This window comes from Camelus ferus, chromosome 13 (genome assembly GCF_009834535.1).
Source record: "Camelus ferus isolate YT-003-E chromosome 13, BCGSAC_Cfer_1.0, whole genome shotgun sequence".
Taxonomy (NCBI): domain Eukaryota; kingdom Metazoa; phylum Chordata; class Mammalia; order Artiodactyla; family Camelidae; genus Camelus; species Camelus ferus.
Window position 1 is genome coordinate 30203780 of NC_045708.1, and position 15645 is coordinate 30219424.

Here is a 15645-nt window from a genome sequence, read left to right on the forward strand (position 1 = left end):
ATATAGGTTTTCTACATTTAGAATTCTTGAATACAGATTGTGACAATTCCTTTCTCTCTCTCAAGAGAAAGAGTGATTTCACTGAAACGCATTTCTGGTATTAATTTCTTTATCATTTAATCCCTCAGCATGAATTTCTTTCATCAGATAATCCACAAGGGTAGGGAACAGGCATCTTGAAAAAAGCAAGACAAGGGTCACTCCTGGAAGATACAATCTAGCACTTACATGCTGGATACACATTGAGAGTGATATGAAAATGGAAAAGGTCTTCAGAAATACAAATGGAAGAACTACAAAGACAACACTGTGTATGCCCCAGCTATGGTGCCAGCCAACTTAGCTACACCTAAATTAACAAAGATTAATTTAGAGAGCTTCAAATCTCATGTTCCTCTAACTCAACTCGGTCATCTCAATCCAGACTACTGGTTCACTATTTAATTCTCACTACTCTCCACTAGTAAGAAGAGGCAAGCCTGTGCTATGTGATTTCATTCAAAGTATTCAAATTTTACGCTCTTTTTCTCACCTATAAAATGATTATGTCACTTCCTTTAGAAGTTTGTTAAGAGTATTGAGATAATTTATGTAAAGCACTTAGCACAGTACCTGAAATGCACAGTAAGTGCTAGCTGCTATGATGACTATTAAAATATATCTACTACTGATGCTAAGGATCTGCTGATAGGAATATTCAACAGTGATTAATGGAAAAGGAGACAACTTTGGTTTGAGGCACTGTAGTCCCACAAGGCTAGATTCATAGCTTTAGATACTATAAATTAGAGAGTAAATTTTAAAGAATCTTTTAATTAGATATTCTTCATGGATACTTAAATCCGGTTCAATCAAGAGAATAAAGGACATTCTCATTACATGCTTTGATATGCTCAATAGTATAGTACATATTTTTATTTGTAGGTACACTGATTCTATGTTATTAACAGACAGTAGCCTGATTAGTAAAGCTAATTTAATTTGGGATCTAGGTATCCCAAAATGTATTTGGGTAACTATTACTATTGCAGCCAAAATCCAAATTGTGGACAAATAAAAGTATCAATGGATCTAATCTAGGTGGAACTAGTCAGCTTGTGAAAGATCCTTTCTGGAGGTTTCTCATACCTCCCTTGTCAAAATCCTACCCAATCAAGTTCCACTTCCAGAATGGTAGTGAATGTCCAGGATATAAACCAAAATTACATGACACACAAGTAACAGGAAAATGAAAATCATTTGCAAGAGAAAAGACAATCTACAGAAGCCCCACCACAAGAAGACTAAGATGTTGGAATTATGAGAGAGGATTTTAAAGTAGCTATTATAATTAGGCTCAATGAGATAAAGGGGAAAAATCTGAATTAAAAAATAATGGAAATCTCAGTGGAGAAATAAAAAATATCAAAACAGAACAAAAATTTACAAATGAAAAGTATCTGAATTTTAGAAGCCAATGGATGGGATTAATAGCTGAATGGAGATCAAACAGGAAAGAATCAGTGAACTCTAAGGTAGATCAACAGAAATTACCCAATCTAAAAAATAAAAAGAAATATGATTTAAAAAAAAAAAAAACAAGGAAAAAACCAGCTTCAGAAAGCTATGGGATAATCTCAAAAGGTCTAACATATATAATTATAGTTCCAGAAAGACTGAAAAGAAAGAAAATGGTAGAAAAAATATGGAAGAAATGATGACTAAAAGCTTTGGAAATTTACTAAGAAGACAAATTTACAGAACCAAGCTCAGTAAATCCCAACAGGATAAATTCAAGGGGGAAAAAAATCATACTTGGATATATCATAATTGAACTATTGAAAAATAAAGGAAGAAAGCAGCCAGAGAAAAATGACATCACATACAGAACAACACTGATTGGAAAATAACTGGATTTCTCAAAAAAATGATAGTCATTAGATAGTGAACATCTTTGAAGTACAAAAAGAAAAAAATTTTCAATACAGACTGTATATCTTATGAATATATTCTTTAGAAATGTACATTTTCAGAGAAACAAAAACTAAGGGAATTTGTTGCCAGGAGATCTGCAACATAAGAAAGTTCATTAGGCTGAAGGGAAATTACAGCAGAGGGAAATTTGGACCTTGAGGAATGAATGTAAGTATGAGAAATAGTAAAGATCTAGGTAAATAAAAAAGACCACTGCTTTCCTCCTAGGTTTTAAAAATCACATATAATTACTTAAGGCAAAACTTATAGAACTATCTTGCAAGATCATCAATACTGGCAGATGTAATATGTATTACAACTACAGGGAATGGTGAGAAAAGGGGCAAAGAAAAGTGTCACCTATCACTACAAAAAAAAAAAAAAAAAAAAGGATGTTGAGGCCATCAAGCCAGGAGCCACTGCAGTCTCTGGACTGTGCACCATGAGGGGATTTAGGATGGAGAAAAGGAGGATGTTGGCCCTAGTTACAGTGCATATCAAAGGAATGATTTCAATGAGCCCAGACTCTTGCATTTTCCCATAAAAAGAGAAGCACTAAATTCATTAACTTGAGATGTTTCGTTTTCTTTAATTAACAATCATCTTTTGATGTTCCAACCACCTGGTTTTTGTTGCAAAAACTCCTGTATATCCTGGCTTCCCCTTAACTTTCAGAGCAGTCCCTCAGAGCTATCTGAGAGGCTGCCTTCTGGGCTTAAGCCCTCAGCAAGTCCACCAAATAAAACTGTAATTCTCAACTTCTGGGTTGTGCATTCTTTTCAGTTGACATTACAAAGAAAGAAAATTATAAATCTATATCCCTCATGAACACAGCGGCAAAAATCCTTAAGATATTAGCAAAATGAACTCAAGAATATGTTAAAGGGATAATATATCATGACTCAGTAGGGTTTATCCAAGGAATACAAGATTTAACGTTCCAAATGCAATCAATATAATTCAACATGGGAACAGAATAAAGAAGCAAAGCCATATAATCACTTCAATAGGTACAGAAAAAGCGTCTGATGAAATTCTACACCCATTCATGATAAAAACTCTTACCAAACTGGGCTTACTAGAGAACTTTCTCAACCTGGTAAATGGCATCTACAAAAGCTCTACAGTTTATGTCATACTTACGGGTGAAACACTGAACACTTTCCCCCTAAGAATGGAAATTAAGTTAGGATGCCCACTTTTACCACTTCTAGTTAATACTGTACTGGAGATTCTGGTCACTGCAGTAAGTTTCTAGGAAGTGATGGGGAAGAGGAGTGGAAGGCACAGAAAAATTACCTATTTGCAGATGACATAATTGTTTATACAGAAAATCCCAAGGCATCTTCAAAAAGTACTAGAACTAACAAGATTGTAGGATACAAGGTTAATATACAAAAATTAATTACATTTTTATTACTAGCAGCAATTGGCAAATGGATTTTAAAATATATAGCATTGAGAAACAAATATTCAGAATTAAATCTAACTGGAAACATCCAAGTCCTCTATACTGAAAATTAAAAGAACATTCCTAAAAGAAATTAAAGACGTAATGAATAGAAAGATACTACACTTTCATGGCTTGGAAAAAAAATCAATACTGTTAAGATGTCAATTCTCCCCAGGCTGGTTTGCCTGGGGATAAAGAATTAAGGGAAACACAAGTTACAAAGGGGCATGAGGAAACTTTTGGGCATGACAGAAATGTTCAGTGTCAACTAGTAATTTCAAATGTCAAAAATCCTTAAATTGTAAACTTCAAACATTCAACTAAATGTACATATGTGACCTCTCAAAGTGTTGTAAAAAAACAAAAAACTAAATCCAATCTATTCATCAAAATGACCCCTTATGAAACACTTCCTGATCTACAACTAACTGGAGAGCGTTTCTCCCTCTTTAAAACTCTCAGGAAATTCCATTTCTACATATCTTTTGGAGGCAAAATATAGTGCCTCCCACGTAACATACACTCAGTACATGTTTGTCCAATTGAAATAAATGTTTTTTCAGTTCCCTGAGTTCTAAGAGTAGGTATGTAGATTGCATTCCTTCCTCTGCTCACTTATATCTTTAAATGAACCATCCCTCATTTAGACTCAGCCTCAGAGAAGGAAGGCACACAGAGGGGGATCATTCAATCAACAAAACCACCCTATATAACAATGGAAGAAACTGAGTCACAAATAACAACACAATGACGACAATCTCAAATATGCTGCAAGATGCACAATGTCCTGCCTGGAAGAATGTTCTCTTTTTCTATTCATCCATCCATCCTCCAGTTAGATTCCTGATTAAATTTGTAATCGCCTTTGAACTAAAACACGTAATTAAGCTCTTAACTTCAAGAAAAAGCTGTGTGTATTCCCTCATTTTTGTTTCAACAACAGCTGGATAATTGCAGGTTACGTGTTTTTTGCAGAGGCCAACATGTTTAGGACAGTGAGTTTATACACCTGCATAGCCTTTATGCGCTCAAATAATTTCCACAACAATGCATTAGAAGATTTAAGCAAAACTATCCGCAGCAATTTCCTCCTGATTGCTCTGCTTCTACCCTTGTTCTTACAGCTTATACTCCACATAGCAGCTAGAGTGATATTGTCAAAATGTAAGTCACATTATGTCACTGCTTTGCTTATATCCCTCCAATGGCTTTCCACCTCACTCAGAATAAAACTTGAGCCTTTATAGGCATAAAAGACCCTACACAATTTTCCTCCAGCTTCCACCATCTACTTCTCTGACATCAAGTCCTAATATCCCTCCCTCTTCACACATTCTAAACTACCCACGGAGGCACCTTGTTATTTCTCCACATGCCAAGTATGTTTCTACCTAGAGCCTTTGTACTCACGGGATTTCAGAAGGGAGTCTCTCCCAGATCTGTAGAGCTTATATTTTTATACAAAGAAACTACTGCCAAAAAATTAAGCATTTAAGTTATAACATATAACTTTAAAATTAGGTCTCCTAATTTGCAGGCTAATAATATTTCCCCTAAATCTTGTACTTGATAAAAGTGGTACCTCATGACTTTGTAACATGACTTCATTCTGCTCATAATTTTATTATGTTCTTAAACTCACAAAGGAACTTCAGATCATTAAGTGCTGCTAAAATACAACACAATCTAAAGGGTATTTGTTTGGGGGGGGGGTTGTTTTGTTTTTTTTTAAAAAGAATTTACTACTGCAGCCAGCACCCCACCCTAACTTCCAGCTTTAAAATGTTCAGAAACTTTACATTTCTAACAGGGGCATTACTTCCTACTTACAATTCCTTCAAGATACCTTATCTATGCTTAAGCATACAACAGAAACACAGTAAACATATGACCTCACTACCCACAAGCAACAGTTACATAGAGTCATTTCATCTGCTTCTGTAACAGTACTAAATTCATCCACTTACATTTTAAAATTCTGAATGAGGCACTTAGGCAAACACTAAGCAGTGACCAAGAAGAGATTTTCACTTTACTTTGGCGAAGGTATATCGCCAAAGATATACCTTCAGTCTACTAATTTAAGAGGAACAGCTGTGCCCATACACACCCCAAAGAGACAAAAGGTGTTTTTTAAAGTTATTTTCTTGGTTGGGATTCAATTTACTGAAATAAGTCAAAGGTTATGAAAATGTAAGAAGCTGTGGAGAAAAAACAAAACAGGGTACACACAGGTCTGACACACAAATATACACTTCACCAACAGAAAAGAAGGAAAGACGTAGTAAATGTCAGAACCCAATCTTACCCTTCCACATTCATCTCTCCACTCTGAAGGCTGATTTGTACAAACATTTGTAATTCTCTGCTTGAGGGTTGTTTTGTTTTCTTTTCCTGGTTGTAGAGCATGCTTTGCTTTGTGCAGTGCAGGCCAGAAGTGCACAAAAGCTAATGTCCCTAGAAGTATTAGCCATTCAATGAGGGAGAAGAGGTGATGGATAAATATCCTAGCTCACTGTCCCCTAGTTTGAAACTGCAGCCCAGAGTTCACCAGTGGACTGAGCTCTAAGTGCTCACAGTGGTACCTGATTTGGTAACTGCCCCACTTTCCTAGGATCGCCACTAAACTATCAGGGCTCCAGTTTTGGTCAACTTTTTAGGGAACTCGAATCATGACAGGTATCTTCTATCAACAGGAAAATCTCCTAAGACAGCCAGAAAGTTTTCCTACAGCACAAAGTTCTGCCTTTGACTCCCATATCTTTGTGGGGCTTCCTATATGTACACAGGTAGTAAATTTGTTTTTCTCCTATTAATCTGTTGTTGTTTTTTTTTTTTTAAATTATACAGGGTCTCAGCCAACAACCTAGAAGGTAGAGGGAAATTTCTTTTTCCTCCCCTACAGCATCTTTCTCCTGCAATGAGTAACTTCTGAAGAGCGGTGTCTTAACTATTCTCATTTCTTTCTCAACACTACAGGCTCAACAAAATAACTTCCTTGATCCCTTTAGGCTTTCTACCCCTCATCTAAATGCCCACACCCTAGCCAAAGTTCTTCATATTAATTAAAAGGGTCCTCAATTATGTCTACCTGTACTTACTTACCAGTCAAGCATGTAAGTTGTTTTCTCCAAACTGAACACCCTTTACTATTTTCTATGCAAAAAAGTTACACTTCTGCATCAACATTTTAAGTCTCACTCTTCTTCCTAGAGGCCCTCCCAGAACAGTATTATCGATTTCAAGTCACTTTAGTTATCGCTGCTTGATTAATTACTTGGTACTTGTTCTGTCATTTATAATATTTGTTATGTAATTGTAAGTGTGGGAGATTCTCTTAAAATCAAGGACCATTAACCAAAACCAGACAAAGACACTACAAAAAACGAAAATTACAGGCTAGTATCTCTTATGAATATAGGATTCAACAATATATAAAAAGGATCATAAACCATGATCAAGTGGATTTATTCCAGCAATGCAAGGATGGCTTAATATTTGCAAATCAATGTGACAAACCACATTAACAGAAGAAAGGATTAAAAAATCACATGATCACCTCAATAGAGGGAGAAAAAGCATCTGACAAAGTTCAGCATCCACTCATGATAAAATCCTTCACCAAAGTTGGTACAGAGGGAATATATGTCAACATAATAAAGTCCACACATGACAAACCCACAGCTAATGTCATACTTAATGGTGAAAAGCTGAAAGCATTGCCTCTAAAATCAGGAACAAGTGGCCCATTCTCGCCACTTCTATTTAACATAATACTGGAAGTCCTAGCCACAGAAATCTGACAAGAAAAAAAGCAAAACAAAACAAGGCATCCAAATTGGAAGGTAAGAAGTGAAACTGTCACTATTTGCAGGTGACAACATACTATATGTAAAAAATCCTAAATCTCCAGCAAAAGCTATTAGAACTAATAAATGAATTCAGTAAAGTTGCAAGATACAAGATTAATATACAGAAATTTGTTGCTTTTCTATATACTAATAATGAATCATTAAAAACTCCAAGAAAAAGAATAAAACATCTAGGAATACACTTAACCACGGAAGTGAAAGACCTAAAAACAGCAAGGAAGTGGCACAAAAACAGACACATAGATCAAAGGAACAGAATAGAGAGCTCCAAAACAAACCCACACACTTATGATCAATTAATCTATGACAAAGGAGGCAAGAATATACAATGGAGAAAAGACAGTCTCTTTGATAAGTGATGCTGGGAAAACTGAACAGCTACATGTAAAAGAATGAAATTAGAACATTTCCACAAAACATACACAAAACTCAAAATGGATTAAAGACCTAAACATAAGACCAAAATCCATAAAACTCCTGGAAGAGTCCATAGGCAGAACACTATTTGACATAAATCATAGCAATATTATCTTGGATATCTCCCAAGGGAAAGGAAACAAAAGCAAAAACAACCAAATGGGACTTAGTTAAACTTAAAAGGTTTTGTACAACAAAGAAACCCCCCAACAAAGCAAAAAGACAATATACTGAATGGAAGAAAATATTTGCAAATGATATGATCAATGAGGGGTTAATATCCGAAATATATAAACAAGTTCATACAACTCAACCTCAAAAACCAAACAACCCAACAGAAAAATGGGCAAAAGACCTAAACAGGTGTTTTTCCAAAGAAGATATACAGATGGCCAACAGGTACATGAAAAAATATTCAATATCACTAATCATCAGAGAAATGCAAATCAAATCCACAATGAGCTACCACGGAACACGTATCAAAATAGCTATCACCAAAAAGTCTACAAATAAATGCTGGTGAGGATGTGGAGAAAAGGGAACCCTAGTACACTGCTGGTGGGACTGTAAATTGTACAGCCACTATGGAAAATAGTATGGAAGTTCTTTAAAACACTAAAAAAAGAGAACTATCATATGATCAGCAATCCCACTCCCAGGTATACATCTGAAGAAAACAAACATACTAATTTGAAAAGGTATATGCTCCTCAATGTTCAAAGCAGCCTTATTTACAATAGTCAGGATATGGAAGCAACCTAAGGGTCCATCAACAGATGAATAGATAAAGAAATAGTAAAAATACACACACACACACACACACACTATATATATATATATATATTTTTATATATATATATATATATATATATATATATATATAATAGGAATATTACTTAGCCATAAAAAAGAGTGAAATTCTGCCATTTGCAATAATATGTATGAACCCAGAGGGTATCAGGCTTAGTGAAATAACTCAGAGAAAGACAAATATTCTATGTTACCATGTATATGTGGAATCTAAAAAATAAAACAAACAAATGTATATAACAAAACAGAAACACTCTATGACTGAGGAAAAAAATGTATCATTTGGAGTGTCATTTTTTTTTTCTAACAAACTTTATTCACAATGTACAGCATTTTCCTGGTTAAAATGCACAACTTTTCATGGTAGTAAAATTAATAGTATGGACATCAACAGAAGAAAGAAAAACTGAAGAGGAGTTTGATCTTTGATAAGTTCCACCAATGTATTTTTATTTTCATCTACAGAAATAAAGGAATCTGGGTGAGGGGGAGGGGACAGAGACAGATTCACAGATACAGAGAACCAATTAGTGGTTACCAGTGAGAAGAGGGAAGGGGGAGGGCCAAGACAGAAGTATGAGATTAAAAGATAGAAATTATTACATATAAAATAAATAAGCAACAAGGTTATATTATATAGAACAAGGAAACATAGCCATTATTTTATAATAACTTTAAATGGAGTATAATCTATAAAAATAATGAATCACTGTTGCACACCTGAAACTAACATAATATTATAATCGACTATATTTCAATTTTAAAAATCTTTAAAATAACATTAAAGGAAAAAAACTAGTATTCAGTTCTAAAAAAAAAAAAAAGGACCACTATCTCACAATAAGATATGCATATATAAAAAGAAATCTGATTCAGTGTTGTGATTTCTGGCACAGCAAATGCTAGTGGCAGTACAGTACAGTTGTAAACAGCACAGCCTCTGAAGGCAGACTACCTGAGTTCATAATCCTGGCCTTGGAACTTACTGTCCTTAGTATCCTTGGGCAACTTAACATCTGTGCCTGTCAGTTTGAACATTTGGAGCTACTATAAAAATTGTATGAGTTAATATACATAAAATTCTTTTTAAAAAATCTAGCACATAAACTCAATTATCTATTATTATTATGCTGTTATCTTAGCTCAGGTTGTTATAACAAAATAATGTTTAGTTTTTAACAAAACTTTAAATGTATAAAAATCATATTCACTATCTGACTGTCTTAGGCATTTCTTTACATAAAACCCAATGGTTACTTAAATATGAGTATACTGAAATACAAACTTTGTCCTAATAAAAGTACTACCCTCTCATGCCCCAAAAAGCCTCTAAATGAAAAAATAGACACATCAGTTTATCAAGACACAAAATTATGTCTTCTAAGAACATTTTCTTTCAGAGTATTTGTTAAACAGTATCTGTCTCCCTGACTATACATACTCTGCTTACAGCTGTTGTCTTTCTATAGGTTCCTAATAGTAGCAACCAGCACATAGCTCAGGCCAAAATAAGTATCAATATACTAACTAAAAGGTTCTGGTACTGAATATTTTATGGAACTATATACTACAAAGGCAAACCGTTGAAGCTTTTACATGCTTTAAACCTAAAAAAGATAAACAGCAGAAAATACAGAAAATATATATCCAAAATGCACATTCCAGGATACATGCTTATTAGTATATAAAATATAATTCTGTAATCAGAAGCCTATACTTCTAGACTTGCATTATAAAACTGACAATATGGGCTCTCAGAAATAAAGAATTGCTCTAAGAACTATGAAACAAGGTAACAGAATATAAAAGCCAGGCTTAATATCTAAAAGGAATGCACAGTTGTCAACCCAACTATCGATTCAAATTTCCAAAAATAATTCAAGTTCCAGGAACTTCAAAAGAAGAAAGCAAATGGTAAAGAAGACCACAATTACTCAGCCCCTCAAGATACACATCATTGCTAATGCTCTGGCTTAAACAACATGGATTTTTCTCCAATTCCTTCAAATTTTGGCAATGGATGCTAAATATTTTGTACTCCACATTTTCACACAATTAAAGGCCATGTGCTAAGTCTGTTTTAAAAGGCAGAAGCTCACAGGCGGGAAGTGAGGTTCATCCCCTCTCAAACCATTACATACATAGCTCATCGACATCTCTATCTTAAAACTCTGGTACCAGGAGACTGTGCCACCAATACAAATAAACTTTATCTTCTTAAGCTTTGGTTTGTTTAAAACCAAAAAGTGGTCTGGCCTAAGAGTTCATTTTCAATTCTGTAGAGTCTGGTAACTGGAGTACTGAATTCCCTTTGCTGGCACCAAAAATCTGCCTGACTAAACCCCCTTGTTGCGATACTTCATTGGCTTACCCGATCCCAACTTAAACCCAGCTTAAGGTCCTTATCTTTGAGGTCAAGAAGTTTTCTCTCTCTATCAGGAATGGGCAGAAAACAAATTTATTTGACCAACTTCATCTTCTTATTCTTAAATTTCCTTTATCTTGTCTTATTCCCTTTGTCCTGATTTATTCTGCAATTACTGATATCTATTATAAGCTGTGAAAAACACTAACACTGGAGATACAAACATATTTTCTCTTTCCTTAGGGGACTGCAGTCCAGCAAGGAGACAACTATAGAAACAAACAATTTCTAAAAAGTATGAGAAGCTCTATAAAAGAACTTTGTAAAAATTCCATAAGAATATAAAAGAAGAAGTATGAAAAAGCATTACAATGTAGTTAACATTTGAAATGGCTCTTGAAGAATAGTAGGGTAGGCTGGTGTATGTGTGTGTGTGTCAGTTTAGACGTTAGAAATGCAGAGCAAGAAAAGCTGAAAGGTAAAGTTCATGTCTGACCTACAGCCAAAGTTTTGACTACAAATGTTACAACAAACTACTCAGGGTATCAACTGGAGCTCCTTACCTCTTTCATTCTTGCAACTTAATTTTAACCGTGAATTCACAAGTACGAAATATCTTAAAAAGAAACACATACTGAAAGTTTTTATGTATAAAATAATTATCACATGGTTGGAAGCAGGAAAAGAAAATTTGAGGATAACCAGGAAAATTCAATATAATCAGACTGATTAACTGCAGTGAAAGGAAATAGTTTTGTTCTATAAAACCAGTCCTCAATATTGTAGATGCAGAGGAAAGCATTCCAAATTAAAACTCAAGAGACCTGGATTCCAGCCTCAGTTAGACAACAGCTGTGCCCTAATTACCAAACAAATGAAAACAAATAACAACAAGAAAAAACTACTTAATTCCTTAACTGTCCACCTAACTCAGAGTTAAGATCAAATAAAGTCTGAAAGTGCTTGAAAAAAAAATAGAAAATGCTATCCAAATAAAATATTACCTTCATTATGGTCATACTTAGGGTAACTGAAATGAAATTTTAAGATCTATATTTCTGACATAATAACTGCATCATACTAAATTTACCCGTTCTACAGATCGCGCTCTCTTCTTTGGCCGAGTAGGCAGTGCATCTTCCTTCGGATTGGTGTCAATTGCCCAATAGGACCCCTAAAGGTAAAGAAATAAATTATGTTAACAGTATTATTACAGCAACTCTGTAACACTAAAATGGACTTTTACAATCCTGCTTCAAAAGCAAACATTTTGCAGATACAACGAAAAAATAGCATGAGAAGAAACACTTGTTTTAAGCTGAAAAAAGTAAAGTTTTTATGAGAAAGAAACTCCATTTGTAATGATTATTAAAGAGAAAAAAAAAATCACAATCCGAAGAAGCCAAGTCCAAGAAATCTGCCACAGTCAAACTAAAAAGAGAAATGATCAACTGAACACATTTTTAAAAAATATATACTAATTCTTAATTGAACACATAGATAACTACAAAAGTATATGACATTCAAGTCTAGTAGAATTTTATATACAAAGATACTATAGTTTCTAAACCCTGGGACCTCACAAATATAAACAAGTAAGTGAAACAATTTATAAAGACAAATTTCTTAACCACATTTTATACAGTAAATACATTCTGAGGAGCAACAGTCTATACATAAATCTTTTATTGCTTATTCTGTTGTAATTAATTTTAACTATTTATCCTCTTACTTTTTAATACAAGTTCTCAGATCACTCTTTTGAAAATATATATTGAGGACCTATTGTGTTCCAGGCACTGCGAAATTGTGACTTCTTTAAAAAAATTTTTTTGAAGAGCACAGATCACATAGTTTGCACATATACAAATGAGGAGACCAAAACTCAGAAAGAGAAACATGGTCTGTGCAACCAAGGATATGAGAGCCAGGACCAGAATCAAGTTTAATCTTTGTGTCTATTACCCTTTCATTAATCTTCCTAGACTACTTTTCCAGGCAACATTTTACAATGGGGGAAATACAGTTCTCATCTATCAATTCTTACACTCTGTGACCAACATGAATTATTTGCTTATACTCCCTTAAACATACCATGTTTGTTCATGCATCTGTGCCTGCCCTACATACTGATCTCCTTGCCTATAATATCCACCTTACCAATGACAAACTCAAAATTTAGCTCAGATATTATCTGAAGGAATCCTTTTCTGATGCTCAGAGGAGCATACTCAAGAATTCATCACTCTCTCCAGAAGGATGCAAGATCTCTATACTATTTATACATTTAGACCACTGACTGCACATAACATTACAATTTTATTTATAGGTCTGTATCCCTTACATACTACTAACTCCCTAAGTGTAGAGACTCTTTTCTGTACCCCCAGTGCCAGGCACAGTGTCAGACACAGAGCAAGTACTCAACAAACACTTGTTAAAATGGGGGGGAAAAAGATGCTGAATAAATTGTGCCAAGAATGTCACAGTACAGGGTATGATGCCAGGCCTCCCCAGGTCCTAATTTAGGCTGTACCAGACCTTAGCACTCACTTCATCACTTAGCCATACTGTTGCATTCTTCTACTTATCCTTTCTAAGTGGTCACTACATTTCAGCTAATGAGCCTACTAGACATGATGTAAATTTGCCAAGAACCATGTGAAATGTAAATGCTAGAGAAATTAAGCACTAAAAATTAAATCACTGATTTCATGAGTATGGTTTAGGCTAGCAAGTTTCAAAGTAAACAAAGTGGGAAAAAGTTCTACAATCAGTTAACAAAAGTTGAAAGTGAAGCAGGAAGAAAAATACCCAACTCAATGGACAACAGTTTAAAAACCACTGTTCATGGAAATGATAAATTTCAGTGTTTAGTTTGTTTTGCATGGATGTGTATATTTGTACTAGCCTGGGAAACTACTCACTGTCCAAATAACAAATTTGTTATTCAATTATTTAATAAAACAACGAAAAACAAATACGCATCTGTCCTTCCACACAAAATGACTGGCTGTAGCTTATCACAAAGAGATCAACAAGAGAAAAACATTGTTCATAAGCCTAACCCTTTCCATTATGTACTTATAAAACCCTGAATGCCCAAATACAAACACTAACAGTTGAAATGATTCACAAAAGAAGTTGTAAAATTGTCCACCTAGTGGCTCTTGCTAACCTATTATATGAGTTTCATCTGCGAAATCACTGGTTTGGATTAAATGACTTAAAATTTCCCTTTACAAATCAAAACTATAACATACCATCTGACACCCATTACAATGTCTACTATCAAAAAACACAAAAACAAAAAACCCCAGAAAATAACAAGTATTGGTGGTGATATAGAGAAACTGAAATTCTTGTGCAGAGCTAGTAGGAAAGTAAAGTGGTACAGCTACTGAAGAAAACAGGATGGCAGTTGCTCAGAAAATTAAACAGAGAATTACCATATGACCCATCAATTTCACTTCTAGGTATACCCCCAAAAGATTCAAAAACAGGGATGTGCATAGACATTTGTATCCTCACATTCGTAGCAAGTAATTCACAATTGCTAAAATGTGAAAGCAACCCAAGTGCCCATTGATGATGAACAGATAAATAAAATATGGCATATACATACAATAGAATATTATTCAGTCTTTAAAAGGAAGGAAATTCTGGCATGTGTACACTATAACAGGAGTGAACCTTGAAGACATCATGTAAAGTGAAATAAGTCAGTCACAAAAAAGAAAATACTGTGTGATTCTACTTACATGAGGTACCTAGAGTAGTCAAAATCATAGAGACAGAAAGTAGAATGCTGGTTGCCAGGAGATGGGGGAGGGAGGATGGGAAACTACTGTTTAATGGGTACAGAGTTTCAGTTTGGGGAGATGAATAACTTCTGGAGATGAACAGTGGTGATGGCTGCACAATAACATTAATGTACTTAATGTGACTGAACCACACACTTAAAAAATGATTACAATGGTAAATTTTATGTTGCATATGTTTTACAACAAAAAAGTCCTCTTCAACTACCTTTAAAAAGCAGTTACCTATGTTCTTCCTTATTAAACAATTTTCTCACAAAAACTGAACTGCTTAAATATAGCCAATCAACAAACACAAGTTCTACCCAATTTTTCCCGAGTAGGGCCTACTCCTCTAGGTTCATGAGACACAAGTGAGAAACAAAAGTTTTCTGCTTTCTGGTTTTATTTTTAAAATCAACTTATTTGAAATACTTTTTAAAAAATATAGTGCACCCATTTTAAGTATACAGTTAAAGGAGTTTTTACAAACATTCATACAACACCAAAATCAAGAGAAAGAACATTTGCATCACCCTGAAAAGCTCCTCTGTGTGGCTCAAGAAACAGTTGTTCTTCCTTTGCTCTCACCTCTGTCCCATACAACCACTGATCTGCTTCCTATCACAGTTTTGCAGTTTCTAAAATTTCATATAAATAAACTCAAACTGTCACACTATTCTCTATTATTAGCAATGTATGAGTTGGGCTGCTCCATGTCTTTGCTAATACTTGGTATTTTAAGTCTTTCCAACTACAACCATTCTAGTGGATGTGCAGTTGTACCTCAGTGATTTTCACATACATTTCCCTAATAATGCTGCTAATCATCTCTGCATGTGCTTATTTGCTATCCATGTCCCATCACCTTCTGTAAAGCAGCTATTCATAAATTTTGCAGCATGTTTTCCTGGGGTTATAAAACTTCTGGTTATTTGCATTATATACATTTTTTAAACTTTTTATTTTTTTAAA

At 34.5% G+C, this 15645-nt stretch overlaps 1 protein-coding gene across 5 annotated transcripts in view; it reads right to left on the minus strand.

The window, feature by feature from the left end:
• Positions 1 to 15645, minus strand: part of FOXJ3 (forkhead box J3) — a 120827-nt gene that overhangs the window by 33037 nt on the left and 72145 nt on the right. For all 5 annotated transcript variants that reach the window (XM_006174522.3, XM_032493980.1, XM_032493979.1 and 2 more), the window contains exon 5: positions 11961 to 12044. In XM_006174522.3, coding sequence (XP_006174584.2) covers positions 11961 to 12044 — 84 coding nt within the window. The remainder of the gene's footprint in view (positions 1 to 11960; positions 12045 to 15645) is intronic.